The sequence below is a fragment of the Oncorhynchus mykiss genome, chromosome 15 (genome assembly GCF_057628025.1).
Source record: "Oncorhynchus mykiss isolate SJ-2025 chromosome 15, ASM5762802v1, whole genome shotgun sequence".
Lineage (NCBI taxonomy): Eukaryota > Metazoa > Chordata > Actinopteri > Salmoniformes > Salmonidae > Oncorhynchus > Oncorhynchus mykiss.
Window position 1 is genome coordinate 31,442,194 of NC_143036.1, and position 18,536 is coordinate 31,460,729.

An 18,536-nucleotide genomic window follows, 5' to 3' on the forward strand; every position below is an offset into this window, starting at 1 on the left:
ACGTCACCTTCTTTCTTAGAATACACTCGTATATATTGTGTTTATATTTTGTGTTAAAAGAAAGACAATTATTTGCACAAATACAATGGGGTATGTGCATTATGAAGAAATTAACAAACAGGTGGAACAGGGCTGTAACCACAAAAAGCATGCTCTATTTAGGAGAATGACTGTAGTATATATGAGGCTAGCCCTTGATCATGACTCTCAGTTCCATTACACATAAGAGTCATTGGATGAAAGCACAACCTGTATGGGGGAGTTTTGTTTAGAGCCCCAACCCTCAATCTGAACATTAACATGCGTTGCTTGAGGTATGGTTTTGGAAGCATAAGGACCGTCGTATCTTTCATAACAGCAAGAAATTATTGTCAAAAAACAAAAGGTTCAATTGATACACACCTTGTTAGGCTTAGTGTTTCCATATATCCATGTTACAGCGATTGTTTACAGAAAACAGAAGGAAGACCAGCACTAATTAGCTTTCTAGCATGTTCCAAACACATGTGGGTAAGAATACCTTGGGAAGTGTAGCAGAAGTGTAGTCTAGTTGGATGGAGGCACCCATAGCTGTATGGATCTATGCAAAACTACTACAGTAAGTACATCTTTTTTATTGGAAGGATTCTTTCTCGCTGATGAAAGATAAGGGCCATAATCTTCCAAAGACATATCACAGAAGATCAATCAAATGGTATGTTTGCAGATATATTCAATCACTCCCTATCCCAGTCTGCTGTCCCCACATACTTCAAGATGGCCACCATTGTTCCTGTACCCAAGAAGGCAAAGATAACTGAACTAAATTACTACCGCCCCGTAGTACTCACTTCTATCATCATGAAGTGCTTTGAGAGACTAGTCAAGGATCATATCACCTCCACCTTACCGGCCACCCTAGACCCACTTCTGTTTGTATACCGCCCCAACAGGTCCACAGACGATGCAATCACCATCACACTGCCCTGTGCAATTGGGTCCTGGACTTTCTGTTGGGCCTGCCCCAGGTGGTGAAGGTAGGAAACAACATCTCCACTTCGCTGATCCTCAACACTGGGGCCCCACAAAGGTGCGTGCTCAACCCCCTCCTGTACTCCCAGTTCACCCACGACTGTGTGGCCATTACCAACAACAACGAGACAGCCTACAGGGAGGAGGTGAGGGCAATCGGAGTGTGGTGTCAGGAAAACAACCTCTCACTCAATGTCAACAAAACAAAGGAGAAGATCATGGACTTCAGGAAACAGAAGAAGGAGCACTCCCCCCCCCCCCCCCCCCCCCGGCACTCCCCCATCCACATCGAAGGGACAGCAGTGGTGAAAGTGGAAAATTAAGTTCCTCGGCGTACACATCACAGACAAACTGAAATGGTCCACCCACACAGACTGTGTGGTGAAGAAGGTTCAACAGTGCCTCTTCAACCTCAGGAGGCGAAAGAAATTTGGCTCGTCACCCAAAACCCTGACAAACTTTTACAGATGCACAATCGAGAGCATCCTGTCGGGCTGTATCACAGGCTCTCCAGAGGGTGTTGTGGTCTGCACAACGCATCACCGGGGGCAAACTACCTGCCCTCCATGACACCTACAGTACCTGATGTCACAGGAAGGCCAAAAAGATCATCAAGGACAACAACCACCCGAGCCCTGTTCACACCGCTACCATCCAGAAGGCGAGGTCAGTACAGGTGCATCAAAGCTGGGACCGAGAGACTCAAGGCCATCAGACTACTAAACAGCAATCACTAACTCAGAGAGGCTGCTGAGTTAGTGACTGGCCACTTTAAAAAATGGATCACTAGTCACTTTAAATAATGTCACTTTAATAATGTTTACATATCTTACATTACTCATATCACATGTATATACTGTTTTTATACCATCTGTTGCACCTTGCCTATGCCGCTCAGCCATCGCTCATCCATATATTTATATGTACATATTCTCATTCACCCCTTCAGATTTGTGTGTATTAGGTAGTTGTTGGGAAATTGTTAGATTACTTGTTCGATATTACTGCACTGTCAGAAACTAGAAGCATAAGCATTTCGCTACACTCGCATTAACATCTGCTAACCATGTGCATGTGACCAATAACATTTGATTTGATGACATGATTATTAACACTGTTAAACTTTAAAAACAGCATTGGGATTGTAGTTCACGTGAGGTAGTAGCGGGCAAAGCTAATGGCTGAAAATGGCAGAATGCCGCCTAGAGTTTGAGAGCTAATATGACGCCTACCTACACCTGCGCTGTCGAGACTGCCTAATGAATTTTGTTGTCAAATTATGTTGCATAATTCAACAAGTGTGTCAATAGCAGGATAATCCAGGTGTCATTTTAGTTAGTTGCTTACATTTCAGTGCATCTAATTTGTAAACATTTCAACTGTATTAAATTTAACTTTTTCAATTCCACAAAAAAATGAAAACTCATTGAAATAAAGTTATTTCTTTCTTATCTTTCTTGTGATGTAAGTGCCCCGACTAAGCATTCTTATAGACGAGTCCATTTCAACCATTACCAGAGTTTTTGGACAGGTCATTAAAACGTTTCCGTGGTCAAAACGTTAACGAAAAAACGACAGGCACAAGCAAGAGGAAGAATGAGTCGCAGGAGTAAAATATAAGCAATCAATCCAGCGACATTTAAGTGCCAAGTAGATTTTGGACCCCTCCAACACAGGAAATACTATAGATGGGTGAAACATACAGATAGTCAGGTGGGCGGGGCATGCACGTTGCTAATGAACAGCAGCAGTTTCGAGTCCACTCCTAAATAAGACAGCCAGGGTCATATGCACAAGTAATTTCGATAAACCTGTATAATAAAACAATATGTTTAAGGTTTGGATATCTTGACATCTTGTCTTCTTTCCATTCATAAATGTACACTATTAATGCATCTAACATTGTATTCATATTGCATATCACAGACCTATATATATTTTCTTTCTTCTTTAGAGATAGCTGAAGTTGAACTAGGCCCATTGTATACTCTAATGTCTATTGCAGTATAAATAATATTAGCATACTGTTTGTCAGTGGTTCCCAACCTTTTTCAATTACTGTACCACCAACTGAATTTTGCTCGGCTCGGGGACCGCCTCTTGTGCATTTTACCTCATGCATCTCATAAATCTTCTCAAGTACCCCCTGTGGATTGTCGAAGTACCCACAGGGGTCCTAGTACCCCTGGTTAAGAACCACTGCTGCATGTTGATTTGAATTCGTACCAAATCCATTGAAAATCCACTCTGCTTCCTGTTGCTCCCGGGACCAAGGCACAATTGCACCAGCTGAAGAGGATCCAATGAGAGGACCAAGAATGCCAAACTGAGTTTTGTTGACATTGCATTCAGCTAATAGCATTTGAGCATTGAAACGAGCGTCCAATCGGATTTCATTATTCTGAAGAGGCGGATGTATTCGTTTATGTTGTGTTTCTGGAAAGAAGGGGAGAAGGAGAAAACAATATATGTTTGTTTAATTTAGTATCGCACAAAAGTCTTATGTACTTTTTAATTGGTTGGTCATTTCATAAATCAAAGGTAATCAACATACAGTTTCTGCATTTTTTTTGTCCAAACTATGTATTGTGTTATAACAAAGATGTCTAAAGAGGATAGACATGATTAGCTAGATAGCTAACGTTAGTAGCTAGAAAGGCGACCTTCCCCCGTAAAGTTAGCCAGCTAACGTTTGCTAACTGGCTAGCTATAACGTCAAAATAGTCATGTACGCACAAATAAAGTAACCTGGGGATTGTCTGTATGTCTGGTGTGATTGAATTTCTGAAGCAGTGGCAGACACCACCAACAGCGATGTAGACACAAGCTGCTGAGTCATTAACGTTAGCTAACCTAAGTTATATATGTTGGGGAATTGTAGCTACAGTAGCTAGGCAGTTCCACAACCAGTGAAAAGTATATATTTTTTCACGTCTCTTCCACTAATATTGTCGATGTGGGAAGTGTGGCTAACAATTTCACGTGTCTAACTACACGTTGATAATTTAGCTAGCTAGTTCTGGATGGCGTCAAATTGTCAGACCGCCAGCCCGCCAGCAAATTAATGGCATGTTTTACTTTCTTTTTCAGATTGCTATAATACCCACTTTGTAAAGTCCTGAATTGAACCAAGTTAAGGGTCTTTCATTGATGGTTCGAAAAATCTAACCATGAGCTTCAGCTTTGAGGGAGATTTCAAAACAAGACCCAAGGTGTCTCTTGGGGGAGCGAGTAAAAAGGTAAGACCACTATGCGATTTACCTTACCTTCTGTATAGAAATGGCTATTGTGCTATTTCTATAGCTAGCTAGCTTCTTCACTTAATTTTTCTACTAGTCGTGTCAAGCACAGGAGGTTGGTGGCACCTTAATTGGGGAGAATGGTTTTGTGGTAAAGACTGGAGCGGAATCAGTGGAATCGTATCAAACGCATTAGTGTCCAGGTATTTGATGCCATTCCATTTGCTCCGTTCCGCCCATTATTAGCAGCCTCCACTGGTGTCAAGCTATGTTAATATACTTTGGCTTTCAGGAGGAAAAAGCATCTCTTCTACACCGGACACAAGAGGAAAGGCGAAAAAGAGAGGTAGTCCTTTGCGTGAAACACACTTGTGATGTAAAATCGTCCTACGTGAACCTGAAATACAAAGTTGGATTGTAAACCAAACATTATTTAATTTCACTGTGTATTTATTTACTCTGTTTTTCAACTTCAATAAGGATGAAAGACGAAGATTGAAGAACGCTATTGTCATTCAGTCCTATATACGAGGATACCATGACCGAAAACAGCAAGTATGTCTACTAACATGAACTAGCTCATTCTTGGGTGTCTATGCCATACCCTTCCACTCTCACTTATCTTGCCAGCAATCCCATTTCCACAGCCTCGTATTGCTGATGGCAATGTGGTTAGATACTTCATTGTGTACGCTATCAAGTGATCATCCCTATAACTATCAATGAACTTTGACCCTGCTTTTTTCCAGTATGCCATCCAGAGGGGCAACTTTGACCGCTGCGTCTGCCAGGCACAGTCAGAAGGTGGACCGCCAATGTCCGACGCTGCCAGTCTTAGTCTCCTAACGAGGCAACTCCTTTTTTTCTACAGACAGAGTGAGGATTCACGGAGATTGGTGAGGACCAACATTTTTTGGAAGTGTTGTTACAACTAATTCAAAACTTGTGTAAAATGTGATGTCTTGCGTCTGGGAACCTGACGCAACATCTCTGTCTGTGTCTCTGTAGATATGGATTTGTCAGAACCTAGTGAAACACAATGGGCAGTTTTTGAAGCTGCTGGCAGGGCCCGAGAGACAGACGTGTGTGTTTCAGATCAAGAGGGTCCTGGGCTCCTGCTGCAGGTAATGGGGCCTACACCTATTCTTCAGGAATGCGTTCTGGGGGGAAGTTTCCCCTAGGTATAAATCTTGGATCAACTTCCCCTCCTCCAATGCTAACCTTAACCATTAGTGGGGAAGAAATGTTAAACTGACCCAATATCCAAGAATGGTATGGCTGTTGAACAAGTTGAGGGGACTAAAATTACTTGGTGTTACCTTAGATTGTGAACTGTCATGGTCAAAACACATAGATTCAATGGTTGCAAGGATGCTGAGATATCTGTCCGTAATAAAGAGATGCTCCGCTTTTTTGACACCACACTCCACAAAGCAAGTTCTGCAGTCTCTAGATTTATCTTTACACAAGGTCTTTTCGAGTCCCCAGGTCCAGAACAAATTCAAGGAAATGTACAGTATTATACAGAGCCTTGAGTGCATGGAACTCCCTTCCATCTTATATATCGCAAGGGAACAGCAAACCTGCTTTCAAAAAACAAATAAAGCAACCCCTCATGGCACAACGCCTCTCCCCCATGTGACCTATTTGTTGTGTACCTACAGTGCCTTGCGAAAGTATTCGGCCCCCTTGAACTTTGCGACCTTTTGCCACATTTCAGGCTTCAAACATAAAGATATAAAACTGTATTTTTTTGTGAAGAATCAACAACAAGTGGGACACAATCATGAAGTGGAACGACATTTATTGGATATTTAACTTTTTTAACAAATAAAAAACTGACAAATTGGGCGTGCAAAATTATTCAGCCCCCTTAAGTTAATACTTTGTAGCGCCACCTTTTGCTGCGATTACAGCTGTAAGTCGCTTGGGGTATGTCTCTATCAGTTTTGCACATCGAGAGACTGACATTTTTTCCCATTCCTCCTTGCAAAACAGCTCGAGCTCAGTGAGGTTGGATGGAGAGAATTTGTGAACAGCAGTTTTCAGTTCTTTCCACAGATTCTCGATTGGATTCAGGTCTGGACTTTGACTTGGCCATTCTAACACCTGGAAATGTTTATTTTTGAACCATTCCATTGTAGATTTTGTTTTATGTTTTGGATCATTGTCTTGTTGGAAGACAAATCTCCGTCCCAGTCTCAGGTCTTTTGCAGACTTCATCAGGTTTTCTTCCAGAATGGCCCTGTATTTGGCTCCATCCATCTTCCCATTAATTTTAACCATCTTCCCTGTCCCTGCTGAAGAAAAGCAGGCCCAAACCATGATGCTGCCACCACCATGTTTGACAGTGGGGATGGTGTGTTCAGGGTGATGAGCTGTGTTGCTTTTACGCCAAACATAACGTTTTGCATTGTTGCCAAAAGGTTCAATTTTGGTTTCATCTGACCAGAGCACCTTCTTCCACATGTTTGGTGTGTCTCCCAGGTGGCTTGTGGCAAACTTTAAACGACACTTTTTATGGATATCTTTAAGAAATGGCTTTCTTCTTGCCACTCTTCCATAAAGGCCAGATTTGTGCAATATACGACTGATTGTTGTCCTATGGACAGAGTCTCCCACCTCAGCTGTAGATCTCTGCAGTTCATCCAGAGTGATCATGGGTCTCTTGGCTGCATCTCTGATCAGTCTTCTCCTTGTATGAGCTGAAAGTTTAGAGGGACGGCCAGGTCTTGGTAGATTTGCAGTGGTCTGATACTCCTTCCATTTCAATATTATCGCTTGCACAGTGCTCCTTGGGATGTTTAAAGCTTGGGAAATATTTTTGTATCCAAATCCGGCTTTAAACTTCTTCACAACAGTATCTCGGACCTGCCTGGTGTGTTCCTTGTTCTTCATGATGCTCTCTGCGCTTTTAACGGACCTCTGAGACTATCACAGTGCAGGTGCATTTATACGGAGACTTGATTATACACAGGTGGATTGTATTTATCATCATTAGTCATTTAGGTCAACATTGGATCATTCAGAGAGCCTCACTGAACTTCTGGAGAGAGTTTGCTGCACTAAAAGTAAAGGGGCTGAATAATTTTGCACGCCCAATTTTTCAGTTTTTGATTTGTTAAAAAAGTTTGAAATATCCAATAAATGTCGTTCCACTTCATGATTATGTCCCACTTGTTGTTGATTCTTCACAAAAAAATATAGTTTTATATCTTTATGTTTGAAGCATGAAATGTGGCAAAAGGTCGCAAAGTTCAAGGGGGCCGAATACTTTCGCAAGGCACTGTATTTGTTGTGTGTATGTACTGACATGTATGTGTAATTGATAGATGCGCACACACACACACTACATGTATTCGTTTTATGTATGCAAATTGTAAAGTCTTATGTCTGTAATGTCTTTCATTATGTGTCAGACCCCAGTAAGACTAGCTGTTGCCATTGGCGTCGGCTGATGGGGATCCTAATTAATCTAATCAAGATCAGCTTCTATGGGAAACTTCACCCTACCGCCATGAATGCATTGAACAATGAAATATGGGGTTATTACACCCCTATAACAGTGTTTCTCCATCTTTCCTAGACTTCTGCAGATCTGCAAGGATGACAGTTTGAATGTTGCCGTCCCCATGAGGATGCTGGAGATCTTTTCTTCAGAGAGAACTTATCTTCCTGTCCTTGAAGACATGAATTGTGTAGCGTCGTTAATCGAGCAGATTTTGCACTATATGGTACAGAAAGGTAAGTGTCCTGATGGTTTCACTGCTGTTACAGTGCAAAATACGTTTTTTGTTTGTTGTTAATGCTCACTTTCAAGCCCCATTGAATTTGACCTCTTGCATCTCTCTCTCTCAATCTCTCTCTCTCTCTCTCACTCACTCACTCACTCACTCAGGATACTACAGGTCACTTTATATTCTAGTGAATCACAAGCTCCCTTCCAGTCTGGAGTACAGCGATGCTCCCTATGGTGCACACGCTATCCCCTTGGCAAGCACACTGCTGGAGCACACGCTGAAGCCCCTGCACTTTACCTACTCCTCCTGCACTACAGGCGCAAGGTATGTTGAGGTCTCCCCTAGGTACAGATCTAGGATCAGCTTCCCCTCTTCCAATCAATCCTAACCGTAATCATTAAGGCACGGACAGACCAGTAGGATTGCCGAGTGTCTGCCGACCGAGAGTACTTACCTCTGAACAGAGTACCTGCCGTATACACTTTCAAACCGATTCTACATGTAGAAATGGGCGAAATTGACAGCTGTCAGTTGTCCACTGGCGGGTGGTCCCTGTAGCACACTGCGCCGAAGGCAAGCAGGGAAACGGTGAATGTGCGGCCCCTGACTGTACAGAACGACAATCGGTCTAGTGAGTTCTCTTTTATTGGGAAAAATGCTAAACTGACCCAAGATCAGCATCTATGGGTAACTTTACCCTACTCCAAGTATAACAGCAGGAGTAGCGTCTGTAAAACCACACCAGAACAGTCAAACGCACACACAAATTAACTGAAGCTGAAGTTAACTAGAACACACACACAGAGTGTCCTGAAGTCTGACCCCCTCAAAGTTGAACCTTCAACACATGAAATCCCCCTCGCACACAAAGCATCCCTGCATCAGCGACTGCTGAGCACGTGGGAAAGAGAAGAGCGAGGGGCTAGGAGCGGAATGCCTTTGTCTGTGGCGTATGCTGTTAAAATTGTCCAGTAAACCGATAATGTAAACTTGGGGCATTTGTTTGTCCTTCGAGTCGGCGGGGACACTGTAATTGATTCACCAACCTGTTTACAACGAGCAATACAACTGACCCAGAGTCTGAGAACAGAATATCGACTATTTGCTCTCAATTATAAACATTCTTAATGACAAACGAGGGGGGGGGCATTCTTTTCTTTTTGAAGAATAGCAGGGGACAGGGTGTGAGAAACTTGGGTACACACTCACTCCAACAGCTAATTATCTGACCGGGACCACCAGATGTGAGAGTTACTCGGGTCAAAACAGCTCTGTTTGACAAGACAATATTGGGGCACTCAGAGCTGAAAGGAGACACCCACTCTATCAGTCAAACTCTATTGTCCTTGTTTGGGTAGCCTAATGAGTTTAAAGGATCACCTTTCTTTAGAAACTGACTTTTGGCTCTGTACTGAAAGTGCTCAATCTTCAAGTTGACTGCTGACATTTTTTTGGGATTGTATAAACAGTGTGAACATAATTTTTTTGTTGTAAATACATTTTCATATTTTTGATATCTGACCTAGTATTTGAACACTGTATTGTTGAGGACAAGCTTGTAGATAAGCATTTCGCTGTTGTGTCCTGTATACGGCTCGTTCCATGAAATTAGTCCCTTTTGTGGCCATTTGATATTTTAAGTAGAAATGGAAAATTCAATACATTTATTTTTTATTTTTTTTATAAAATAAAGACTTAAAGTGCTCACCTTCTGTGACTTCTAGGAACCTACTTATCTTTCTGAAGATTGTTATTCATTCCATGTGATTAGTGATTCATTTTAAGGTTTAAAAAAAAACCTGTCTCTTATTTTAAGGTCAGCCTTGTTACTTAAACTAAACCCTCGTTTTAAGATGATGAAACTATTCCTTAAAATTATTATATATATATTTTTTTTTAAATCTTAAGAGATATTGAACATCTAATAGTCAAGTCATAGTGTTAGCAGTTGAGCTCGTTCTACTATTAATGGAAATGTTCTGGTAATGAGCATGTTGAGTGTAACGCGTCAACTCTGTTACCCATAGATAGACAGGCTAGAAATGTTTGAACAATTTAAACTTTTTTGTGAAGCTTGCATTCAATTGCCCCTTCCTGTTGCACACGATAAGCTTCCATTCCCCCCATCACAAGGGGATTCATGGCGAATTTAAGGTGATATCGTCAACCCTGTTATGGTCAACCCTGTTACTTTTCAACCCTTTCCATGTTCCGTGTGCTCTTTACAGCAGAATGTTCAGTCTGCTCTTTACGACAGAACATTCAATCTGCTCTTTACGACAGAACATTCAATCTGCTCTTTACAGCAGAATGTTCAATCTGCTCTTTACGACAGAACATTCAATCTGCTCTTTACGACAGAACATTCAATCTGCTCTTTACGACAGAACATTCAATCTGCTCTTTACGACAGAACATTCAATCTGCTCTTTACGACAGAACATTCAATCTGCTCTTTACGACAGAACATTCAATCTGCTCTTTACGACAGAACATTCAATCTGCTCTTTACGACAGAACATTCAATCTGCTCTTTACGACAGAACATTCAATCTGCTCTTTACGACAGAACATTCAATCTGCTCTTTACGACAGAACGTTCAATCTGCTCTTTACGACAGAACGTTCAATCTGCTCTTTACGACAGAACGTTCAATCTGCTCTTTACGACAGAACGTTCAATCTGCTCTTTACGACAGAACGTTCAATCTGCTCTTTACGACAGAACGTTCAATCTGCTCTTTACGACAGAACGTTCAATCTGCTCTTTACGACAGAACGTTCAATCTGCTCTTTACGACAGAACGTTCAATCTGCTCTTTACGACAGAACGTTCAATCTGCTCTTTACGACAGAACGTTCAATCTGCTCTTTACGACAGAACGTTCAATCTGCTCTTTACGACAGAACGTTCAATCTGCTCTTTACGACAGAACGTTCAATCTGCTCTTAACAGCAGAATGCTCCATGTGCTCTTTACGACAGAATGCTCCATGTGCTCTTTACGACAGAATGCTCCATGTGCTCTTTACGACAGAATGCTCCATGTGCTCTTTACGACAGAATGCTCCATGTGCTCTTTACGACAGAATGCTCCATGTGCTCTTTACGACAGAATGCTCCATGTGGTCTTTACGACAGAATGCTCCATGTGGTCTTTACGACAGAATGCTCCATGTGCTCTTTACGACAGAATGCTCCATGTGCTCTTTACGACAGAATGCTCCATGTGCTCTTTACGACAGAATGCTCCATGTGCTCTTTACGACAGAATGCTCCATGTGCTCTTTTTACGACAGAATGCTCCATGTGCTCTTTACGACAGAATGCTCCATGTGCTCTTTACGACAGAATGCTCCATGTGCTCTTTACGACAGAATGCTCCATGTGGTCTTTACGACAGAATGCTCCATGTGCTCTTTACGACAGCATGCTCCATGTGGTCTTTACGACAGAATGCTCCATGTGGTCTTTACGACAGAATGCTCCATGTGCTCTTTACGACAGAATGCTCCATGTGCTCTTTACGACAGAATGCTCCATGTGCTCTTTACGACAGAATGCTCCATGTGCTCTTTACGACAGAATCTAAAAATTAGGAGAAAATAAATAATCTAGACAGTTCATATGTTTATTTATTTATTAACATATTTGTATATAGTGATTTGTGATCAATTGGCTTAATCTAATGTCATTATCATGTAGTGAACATTTAAAACCAACTTTCCCATTCTAAAATGTGGGGAATGTACACAGCTCTACTCCAGGCATTTGTGTAGTGACATTTCTCTCCCTCTCTCTCTTTGGTTCCACAGGCAGTTTGTGTTTGCGGCCTTCACTGAGGAGTTCACCTCGGCGCCTTTCACGGAGCAGATCTTTCATTTCTTTATTCCGGCGTTGTCCGATCGGCGCCTCCACTTCCCCTTCGAGGCCTTCCTGTGCTCCCTGCAGGCCACCGTAGTCTCCTCCGCAGCGGCGCTGAAACGTGCGCCATGGCTCTTCTACTTTGTCCTCTCGGTCGGGGAGACCTGCTTGGGTAAGTGTCTGCGTCCAAAACAGTACTTCTATTCCCATAGGGCTCTGGTGAAATGTACTGCACTATGTAGATGTATATATTTTTATTGAACCTTTTATTTAACTAGGCAAGTCAGTTAAGAACAAATTCTTATTTACAATGACGGTCAAACCCGGACGACGCTGGGCCAGTTGTGTGCCGCCCTATGGGACTCCCAATCACGGCCGGATGTGATACAGCCCGGATTTGAACCAGGGACTGTGGTGACGCCTCTTGCACTGAGATGCAGTAGCCTTAGACCGCTGCGCTACTCGGGAGCAACAATAGGGTGTCATTTGGGACACAAGCTTAGTGTCCAGCATGTAGGGAATTGTACTCTCGTGTGCAGGCACATTGACACGTGGAGTTGGAGGGAATGGCCCTGAAAAAAAATACATCTATAGGGAGAGGGGTTGTAATGTTGTCTGTGTGCACAGGTTCATTGTCAGAGGAGGGCCTCCAGCTATACCTGCGAGCTCTGCAGGCCCTCCTGCCTCTCCTCCCCGTGTCAGAGAGCACCAGCAGGCCGGAGGTCATCAGTGACTCTGAGGACGAGGAGGACACCAACACCCAGGCTCCGTCCACACAGGTTGCTAGCTCACACACACACACACACACACACACACCACTAATATGTTAATACGGGTAACACCAAAATTCAGGAATGGCACACTGCAGGTCACAGGTAATGCGTATCGTTCAGAATGCCCAGTTACTTTACAGGCAACGTTTTCTAATGAAAACGGCTTACATCTGACCACAGGTATTGCACACACTACAAGCAAACCATAGCCCTATCGACACTACCCCTAGGCACTTCACGATAAACACCCTGGGCCGTATTCATAAAGCGTGTAAGAGTAGGCGTGCTGATCTGGGATTAGGTCTGCCACTGGCCATACAATCTTATTAATTGATTGATTGAAATTCAAAAACTGATTCCAGATCCCGCTGACGCTTTATGAATTCAGGCCCAGCTATAGCCTACTTACTGCAACAACTCCCTCACCTATTGCGTGTGAACTCGATGGTTGCAGGACGACAGCTATCGGATATCGGTGCAGCTGATCACGGAGGAGTGCGTCCACAAGCTGGACACAAAGCAGCAGACGAACGCGCTGCTCAACCTGGTGTGGAGGGACTCGGCCAGCGAGGAGGTCTTCACCATGATGGCCTCCATCTGCCACACACTCATGGTGCAGCACCGCATGATGGTGCCCAAAGTCAGGTCCGTGTTCTACATCGGATCCAGTTACGTTGTTTTTTTGTCCCAAATGGTACCCTATTCCCTATGTAGTGCACCGCTAGTGCAAAATTATTGCACCATCAGGGGAATAGGGTGCCATTTGGGATTCACACACCTAAAGGTGTTCCATGTCTTTACAGTGCTAGAATATCCGCTTATGTTTTGTTTGAATCCTCCCCTGAAGTCGTTTTGAGAACTGTCCTCTCGCTGCGATTGTAGTGAATTTTTCCCATATTTAGTCTTTGTATATATTTTTCTCCCGTTTGAATTGTAATTTTTAACTTCATCATGAAACTGGTGATGAATCAGCGTTTCCGTGTTGTAAGCAACTAATGTGAATAACGAGGAAGAAGCTCAGCCGTTATTGGCGTATACAACCAGCGGAGGAAGCACTCGGGAGGTCAGGGAGGCTCTGAAGCTGTCACTCCTCGATTAGGGTAATTACTCCTGGGATGGCTGATTTTGGGTTGATTGCATTCGGGCAGGATGTGGATGTGAGAGGGGGAGATGGTCGCTGTCGTGGCTGAACGAGGGGGCCACCTTCCTGGGCTTTACGGCACACCCTGCGTGGTCTCTCAACCCTTCTGGTTAATGGTTAGTAGAGCCAATGGAAGACACTACCCGTCTGTACTGTGTGGGGATGAGAGAGTGAATGTATATCCCAGCATATTGTCATTACTGATGCGTTGCTTTCACCTCTACAGGGTGTTTAGGGCAAGAGAGTGTTACCTGGGTCGTATCAACTAGAACCAAACGGAAGCAAACATGCCAGACCGAGGAGGGACTACCTGAATTTGTCCAGTGAGAAAACCAAAGTTTTCGTTGCAAAACGTTCTAAATTGCAAAAAAGGAATAGGACCCTGTCCGATCTCATGCGAAACCTGATTCAGACATCTTTCAAACTCGCACAAAACACAAAATGCCCCCCAAAACTCTACCAGAGAAGATGTGTTGATTTGGTGGAATAGGCATAGAATCCTCCTCCCTAAGTATTTTCTATAATTTTTACAGCTTCCTTTGGTCCAAACGCTTTTACCATAAATCCTGCCTCTCGTCCTCCATCATTATCGGATATCTGTGCAAAATAATTAGCTCACTGAGGAAGATTAATTAGTGACCAAGTAGACGGGATAGCTTTACAAGAGGCTTAGGGGAGCAAATTGCATCCCAGGGCTGATTTACTGCGTTTGAAAAAGAGCTAGTCTGCCTAGCCGGCCCTCCTGCCTCCCGCCCGACGGCCAGCCCAGCGCAATGCCTCGAATAAATGTGTATCTTGTCAAAATGCTCTTACCTTTCTTGCATTCTTCTGTTCATAAGAGCTCGATTCAGGCCCTGTATGTTCTGTAAGATTTGAGATATAATCTTTAAATTTAAGGCTTTTCAATTCAGGCCTGAATGTTCTGTAAGATAAAAAAAAAAAAAAAAAAAAGATTTAACAATTTTTTTTAGATTAGCTTTGTTTTTTGTTGCTATAATCTTTGTCTTTATGGTTGGTAGGCTAAATGGGTGTAATTTCACTTTAATTGTTTAGTGTTAGGTATTTGGTGTAATTTTACTTTGATTGTTGTTTAGCCCCTGTGGTGGCACTCTGTCATTAACTGATGGTCCCTGACAATTGTAAGTGTTAGCAAGTCTCTTTCCTTCATTTGTTTTTGTGCGCTTGCTGTGATTGTGGAGTTTACATGAGATATTGACACTCGGGCAACGAGAACAAAGTCTTTCTGCCACTGGCACTGACTCGCAGGCCCTTATGAATTAGGCCTGAGCTAGTTTTACATAAATAAAGCAGAATTTGAAGCAAATTACTATTTTAGCTCGATTCAATCCGTACTTTAGCGTGATTCGATTCATTTCAGATTGGGCTGACATATGTAGCGTTTGCCGTGAATGCATTCTCCACCAACGTGGGAATATTGCCTTAAAATGTATATTGCGCTGTAGCGCAGCTCTTCAGCGCTACGGATTGAATCGTGCCCTTCCTCTTTTGTTTTTCCAGTTCTCTCTTTTTCTGCGAACATACGTACATTCTTGCATTATGTCAAAATAAAATAATCTGTGTTTTGTCCATCAAGGTCATTTTTATGGACACACACACACACACACACACACACACACACACACACACACACACTCATGACCCCTTTTGATGCCTGTGACTTTGTGTATTAGTGCCTTCATTCCGTGATTGAAATGGAGCTTTGGTTTCTAGCAGGCCGTATATCAGGCTGTCAGTCAGCATTTTAGTGCTTTGTTTCCCATTTCAATCAAACACCCGGCTGCGCACTGTAAGGCCCAGAGCACTATGCTATACCTGGCTCCCCTCCTCTCTTGTACTGACAGATGGGAGGGGCACGGCAGAAACTATTTCTCAAACATAGTAAGAGGTGTCACTCACCCCCCCCCTCTCTGAAGGCTCATTTTAATTTTCAGATATTCTCTGCTGCGCAATGGTTGGCCGAGGTATTGTTTGTCCCAAATGGCACCCTATTCCCTTTGTAGTGCACTACTTTTGATCAGAGCCCATAGGGAATAGGGTGATATTTGGGACGCACATTGAGAGATTGGAGGCCGACACCAACGTGTGTTCACGTGAGATTCAATCCACCTCCCGGTCTCCCTCTCTCTGTTGTGTCAATCTTTTACCTCTCATAATGTGAATAGAAGGCAATAGCTTGTTAAGTGGCAGGCATCCTTATAGGTGACAATACCTTTGCCCCTTAGACAGAGGCCCATTATATGCAAGGAGCATTTATTTAGTTTTCAGCTTAATTACCGCATTAATGTTACCTGACATTAACCCTCGGTGTGAAGGACACACAATCTAGCCGGAGCGATTTAAAGGAGGGTACACACACTTTGAACAAAGAGCAGCTTCACACCCAGGTGCCATAGGCCGTTTAGTTAGACCGGCCGGCCGGGGTGTCGGGATGAGGGCCCAGTGGTTGCGTCTCAAATGGCACCCTGTTCCCTACATAGTGCACTACTTTTGACCAGGGCCAATAGGAGGCCGACACGAGGGAATCGGTTGCCATTGGGACGTAGCCAGTGGCTCATTCCCTCCCTCCTTCCCTCCTCAGTGTTATCATGTAATTCAGGGAGAGTGTGGAAGCATGCTTGCGCTCTGGGGTCATTGTGAGGGCCATGCCCCCCCCTCTATTGTGTCCCCCCGTGGCCATTAAGTTAAATGGGGCTCCTCCAGGAAGCCAGAGGGCCTGTTTATGATCCTGGGCCGATCTCCTCCTTGCCAGCAACTAGTTTACTAATGGAAGGTGCCTCGCCTAAATAAAGCTTAATGGGTCGTTTAATCTTTTTTTCGTTACGGAAAAGGGAGAGAGGGGACTAAAGAGGGAGAGGAAGGGCCAAGAAAGAAAATTCCTGCGGGATACGCTATGCTGCTGTTCAACAGCTTTTATTTGATATTTTTCCCTCTTTATGTGCGCCCTCTGGTTACTTGGGCAATGTTAACGATATCTGACTTAGAGGGCATCGAGGCAGAGAGCAATGTATATGTTCAGACGTACAAATTGTGTCAACTCTTTTGTCCCATATCTTTGAGACATGCATCTTTATAGATATTTTGTAAATGTTTGTTTACTTTCTGTCTTTCTATTTTGTCCCCTCCAGGCTTCTGTACAGTTTAGCGTTTAATGCACGTTTCCTGAGACATCTCTGGCACCTGATACAGTCCATGACCACCAAAATGATCACGGGGTGAGTTGATTTGAATGTCGGTCAGGGGCTGTATGTATCAAGCATCTCAGAGCAGGAGTGCTGATCTTTGATCAGGTCTCCTCCCCCTGTCCATGTAATCTTATTCATTGTGGTCTAAAAGGGCAAACTGATCCTAAATCAGAACTCCTGCTTTGAGACACTTGATATAAATATGCGACCCTGAACAAAGTGACGGTCCTCGAATGGTTCTCGGCGTCTGTAAGTCACTTCAACGTGCTTTATTGACATAAATAAACAGGTCAATATAGTGAGTCTCTCTCTTCAACTCTCCTCCCAGGTCCATGGTTCCGCTGTTGCAGGTCATTTCACGGGGGTCTCCCATGTCCCTGGAAGACTCCAATCGCATCATTCCCCTCTTCTATCTCTTCAGTTCCCTCTTCAGCCACTCGCTCATCTCCGTGCACGACAGCGAGTTCTTTGGCTACCCTATGGAGGGCCATGGTAGGCCACTCCCTCAGTGTTTCCTCTAGGATTTTTTGGGGCCGTGGTGGCAAAGTTAGCGTGGTTGGGGGGCGAATGTGGGTCCAACAGCACCGTCTCCGACTTAACATTTTAGAGGCTCTCATCTTGGCCACAGAGACGACATTTTTCTGTTTTAAAGAGTTTTCTGTTATTCTACACATTTAGTCATAGGGCAGAGTGAAAAACTTCAGCAATTCTACACATTTTGCCATGGCTTATGCCATGTTTTTATGCTATCTCAGTGACTCAAACATTATAACGAAATCAATGGGGGCCCTATGCTATGAATTATTTAAAACGTATTCTCCTGACTGTCTACTTTTTATTCTGGTGATTGTTTGGCCAGTTCTCAAAGATTATCTTGTTAAAAAAAAAAAAAAAAAAAGCTCCATTATCTTTGCTACATACTTTATATCTGGTTTTAATCGTTTAGGGTTTACATTTTAAAATCCCCCCAAATTATCATATTTTTGGAAGTGGCGGCAACAATTTACCAGTGGCGCCGCGCCGCTGCTAAATGAATATAGAGGAAACACTGCTTCCTCCAAACTCTGGTCTCCAAGGTGGCATCCAAAATGGCAACTGATTCCCTATGCACTACTTCTGACCAGAGTATGTAGGGTGCCATTAAGGACGCAAACCAAGTCTCAAAATCACCTGCCTCTTGTTTTGAATCAGTGTGAAGCTGACATTTTGTTTTACTTTGAATTGAAATGCTTCTAGAAACAAATCTATATGTATCCAGATGGATAGTTTCACACATTCTTTACACTACACTGCACAACATCCTCCACCTTGCTTGATATTCAGTGGGTAAGATATGTAGGGCGATATTTTCTCCTCGCAAAGACAGCAACCTTCTGAATAACGGGAGCTCTGATACAGTACCTCACGATTGCGTTGCGTTTGCGTTGCGTGTGGCATGTGTATCACGTTGTTTACTAAATCCCTGGTTTAACTAGAGATCTTCCTCACGGAAATTGTCAAAGAAAAGTGTAAATTGGGCTGCAAAATGATCATTTCGCTTACAGTGCAGGTGTGTTGGCGATAGG

At 43.3% G+C, this 18,536-nt stretch overlaps 1 protein-coding gene across 2 annotated transcripts in view; it reads left to right on the top strand.

Annotated features, from left to right (window-relative positions):
- The first annotated feature begins 3,255 nt into the window (after nucleotides 1–3,255).
- Nucleotides 3,256–18,536, top strand: part of ube3c (ubiquitin protein ligase E3C) — a 48,041-nt gene continuing 32,760 nt past the window's right edge. For both annotated transcript variants that reach the window (XM_021563041.3, XM_090199910.1), the window contains exons 1-13: nucleotides 3,256–3,552; nucleotides 4,102–4,250; nucleotides 4,543–4,596; nucleotides 4,731–4,805; nucleotides 5,000–5,146; nucleotides 5,259–5,374; nucleotides 7,837–7,994; nucleotides 8,149–8,314; nucleotides 11,806–12,026; nucleotides 12,482–12,633; nucleotides 13,082–13,272; nucleotides 16,915–17,001; nucleotides 17,300–17,463. In XM_021563041.3, coding sequence (XP_021418716.3) covers nucleotides 4,182–4,250; nucleotides 4,543–4,596; nucleotides 4,731–4,805; nucleotides 5,000–5,146; nucleotides 5,259–5,374; nucleotides 7,837–7,994; nucleotides 8,149–8,314; nucleotides 11,806–12,026; nucleotides 12,482–12,633; nucleotides 13,082–13,272; nucleotides 16,915–17,001; nucleotides 17,300–17,463 — 1,600 coding nt within the window. In that variant the 5' untranslated portion in view covers nucleotides 3,256–3,552; nucleotides 4,102–4,181. The remainder of the gene's footprint in view (nucleotides 3,553–4,101; nucleotides 4,251–4,542; nucleotides 4,597–4,730; nucleotides 4,806–4,999; nucleotides 5,147–5,258; nucleotides 5,375–7,836; nucleotides 7,995–8,148; nucleotides 8,315–11,805; nucleotides 12,027–12,481; nucleotides 12,634–13,081; nucleotides 13,273–16,914; nucleotides 17,002–17,299; nucleotides 17,464–18,536) is intronic.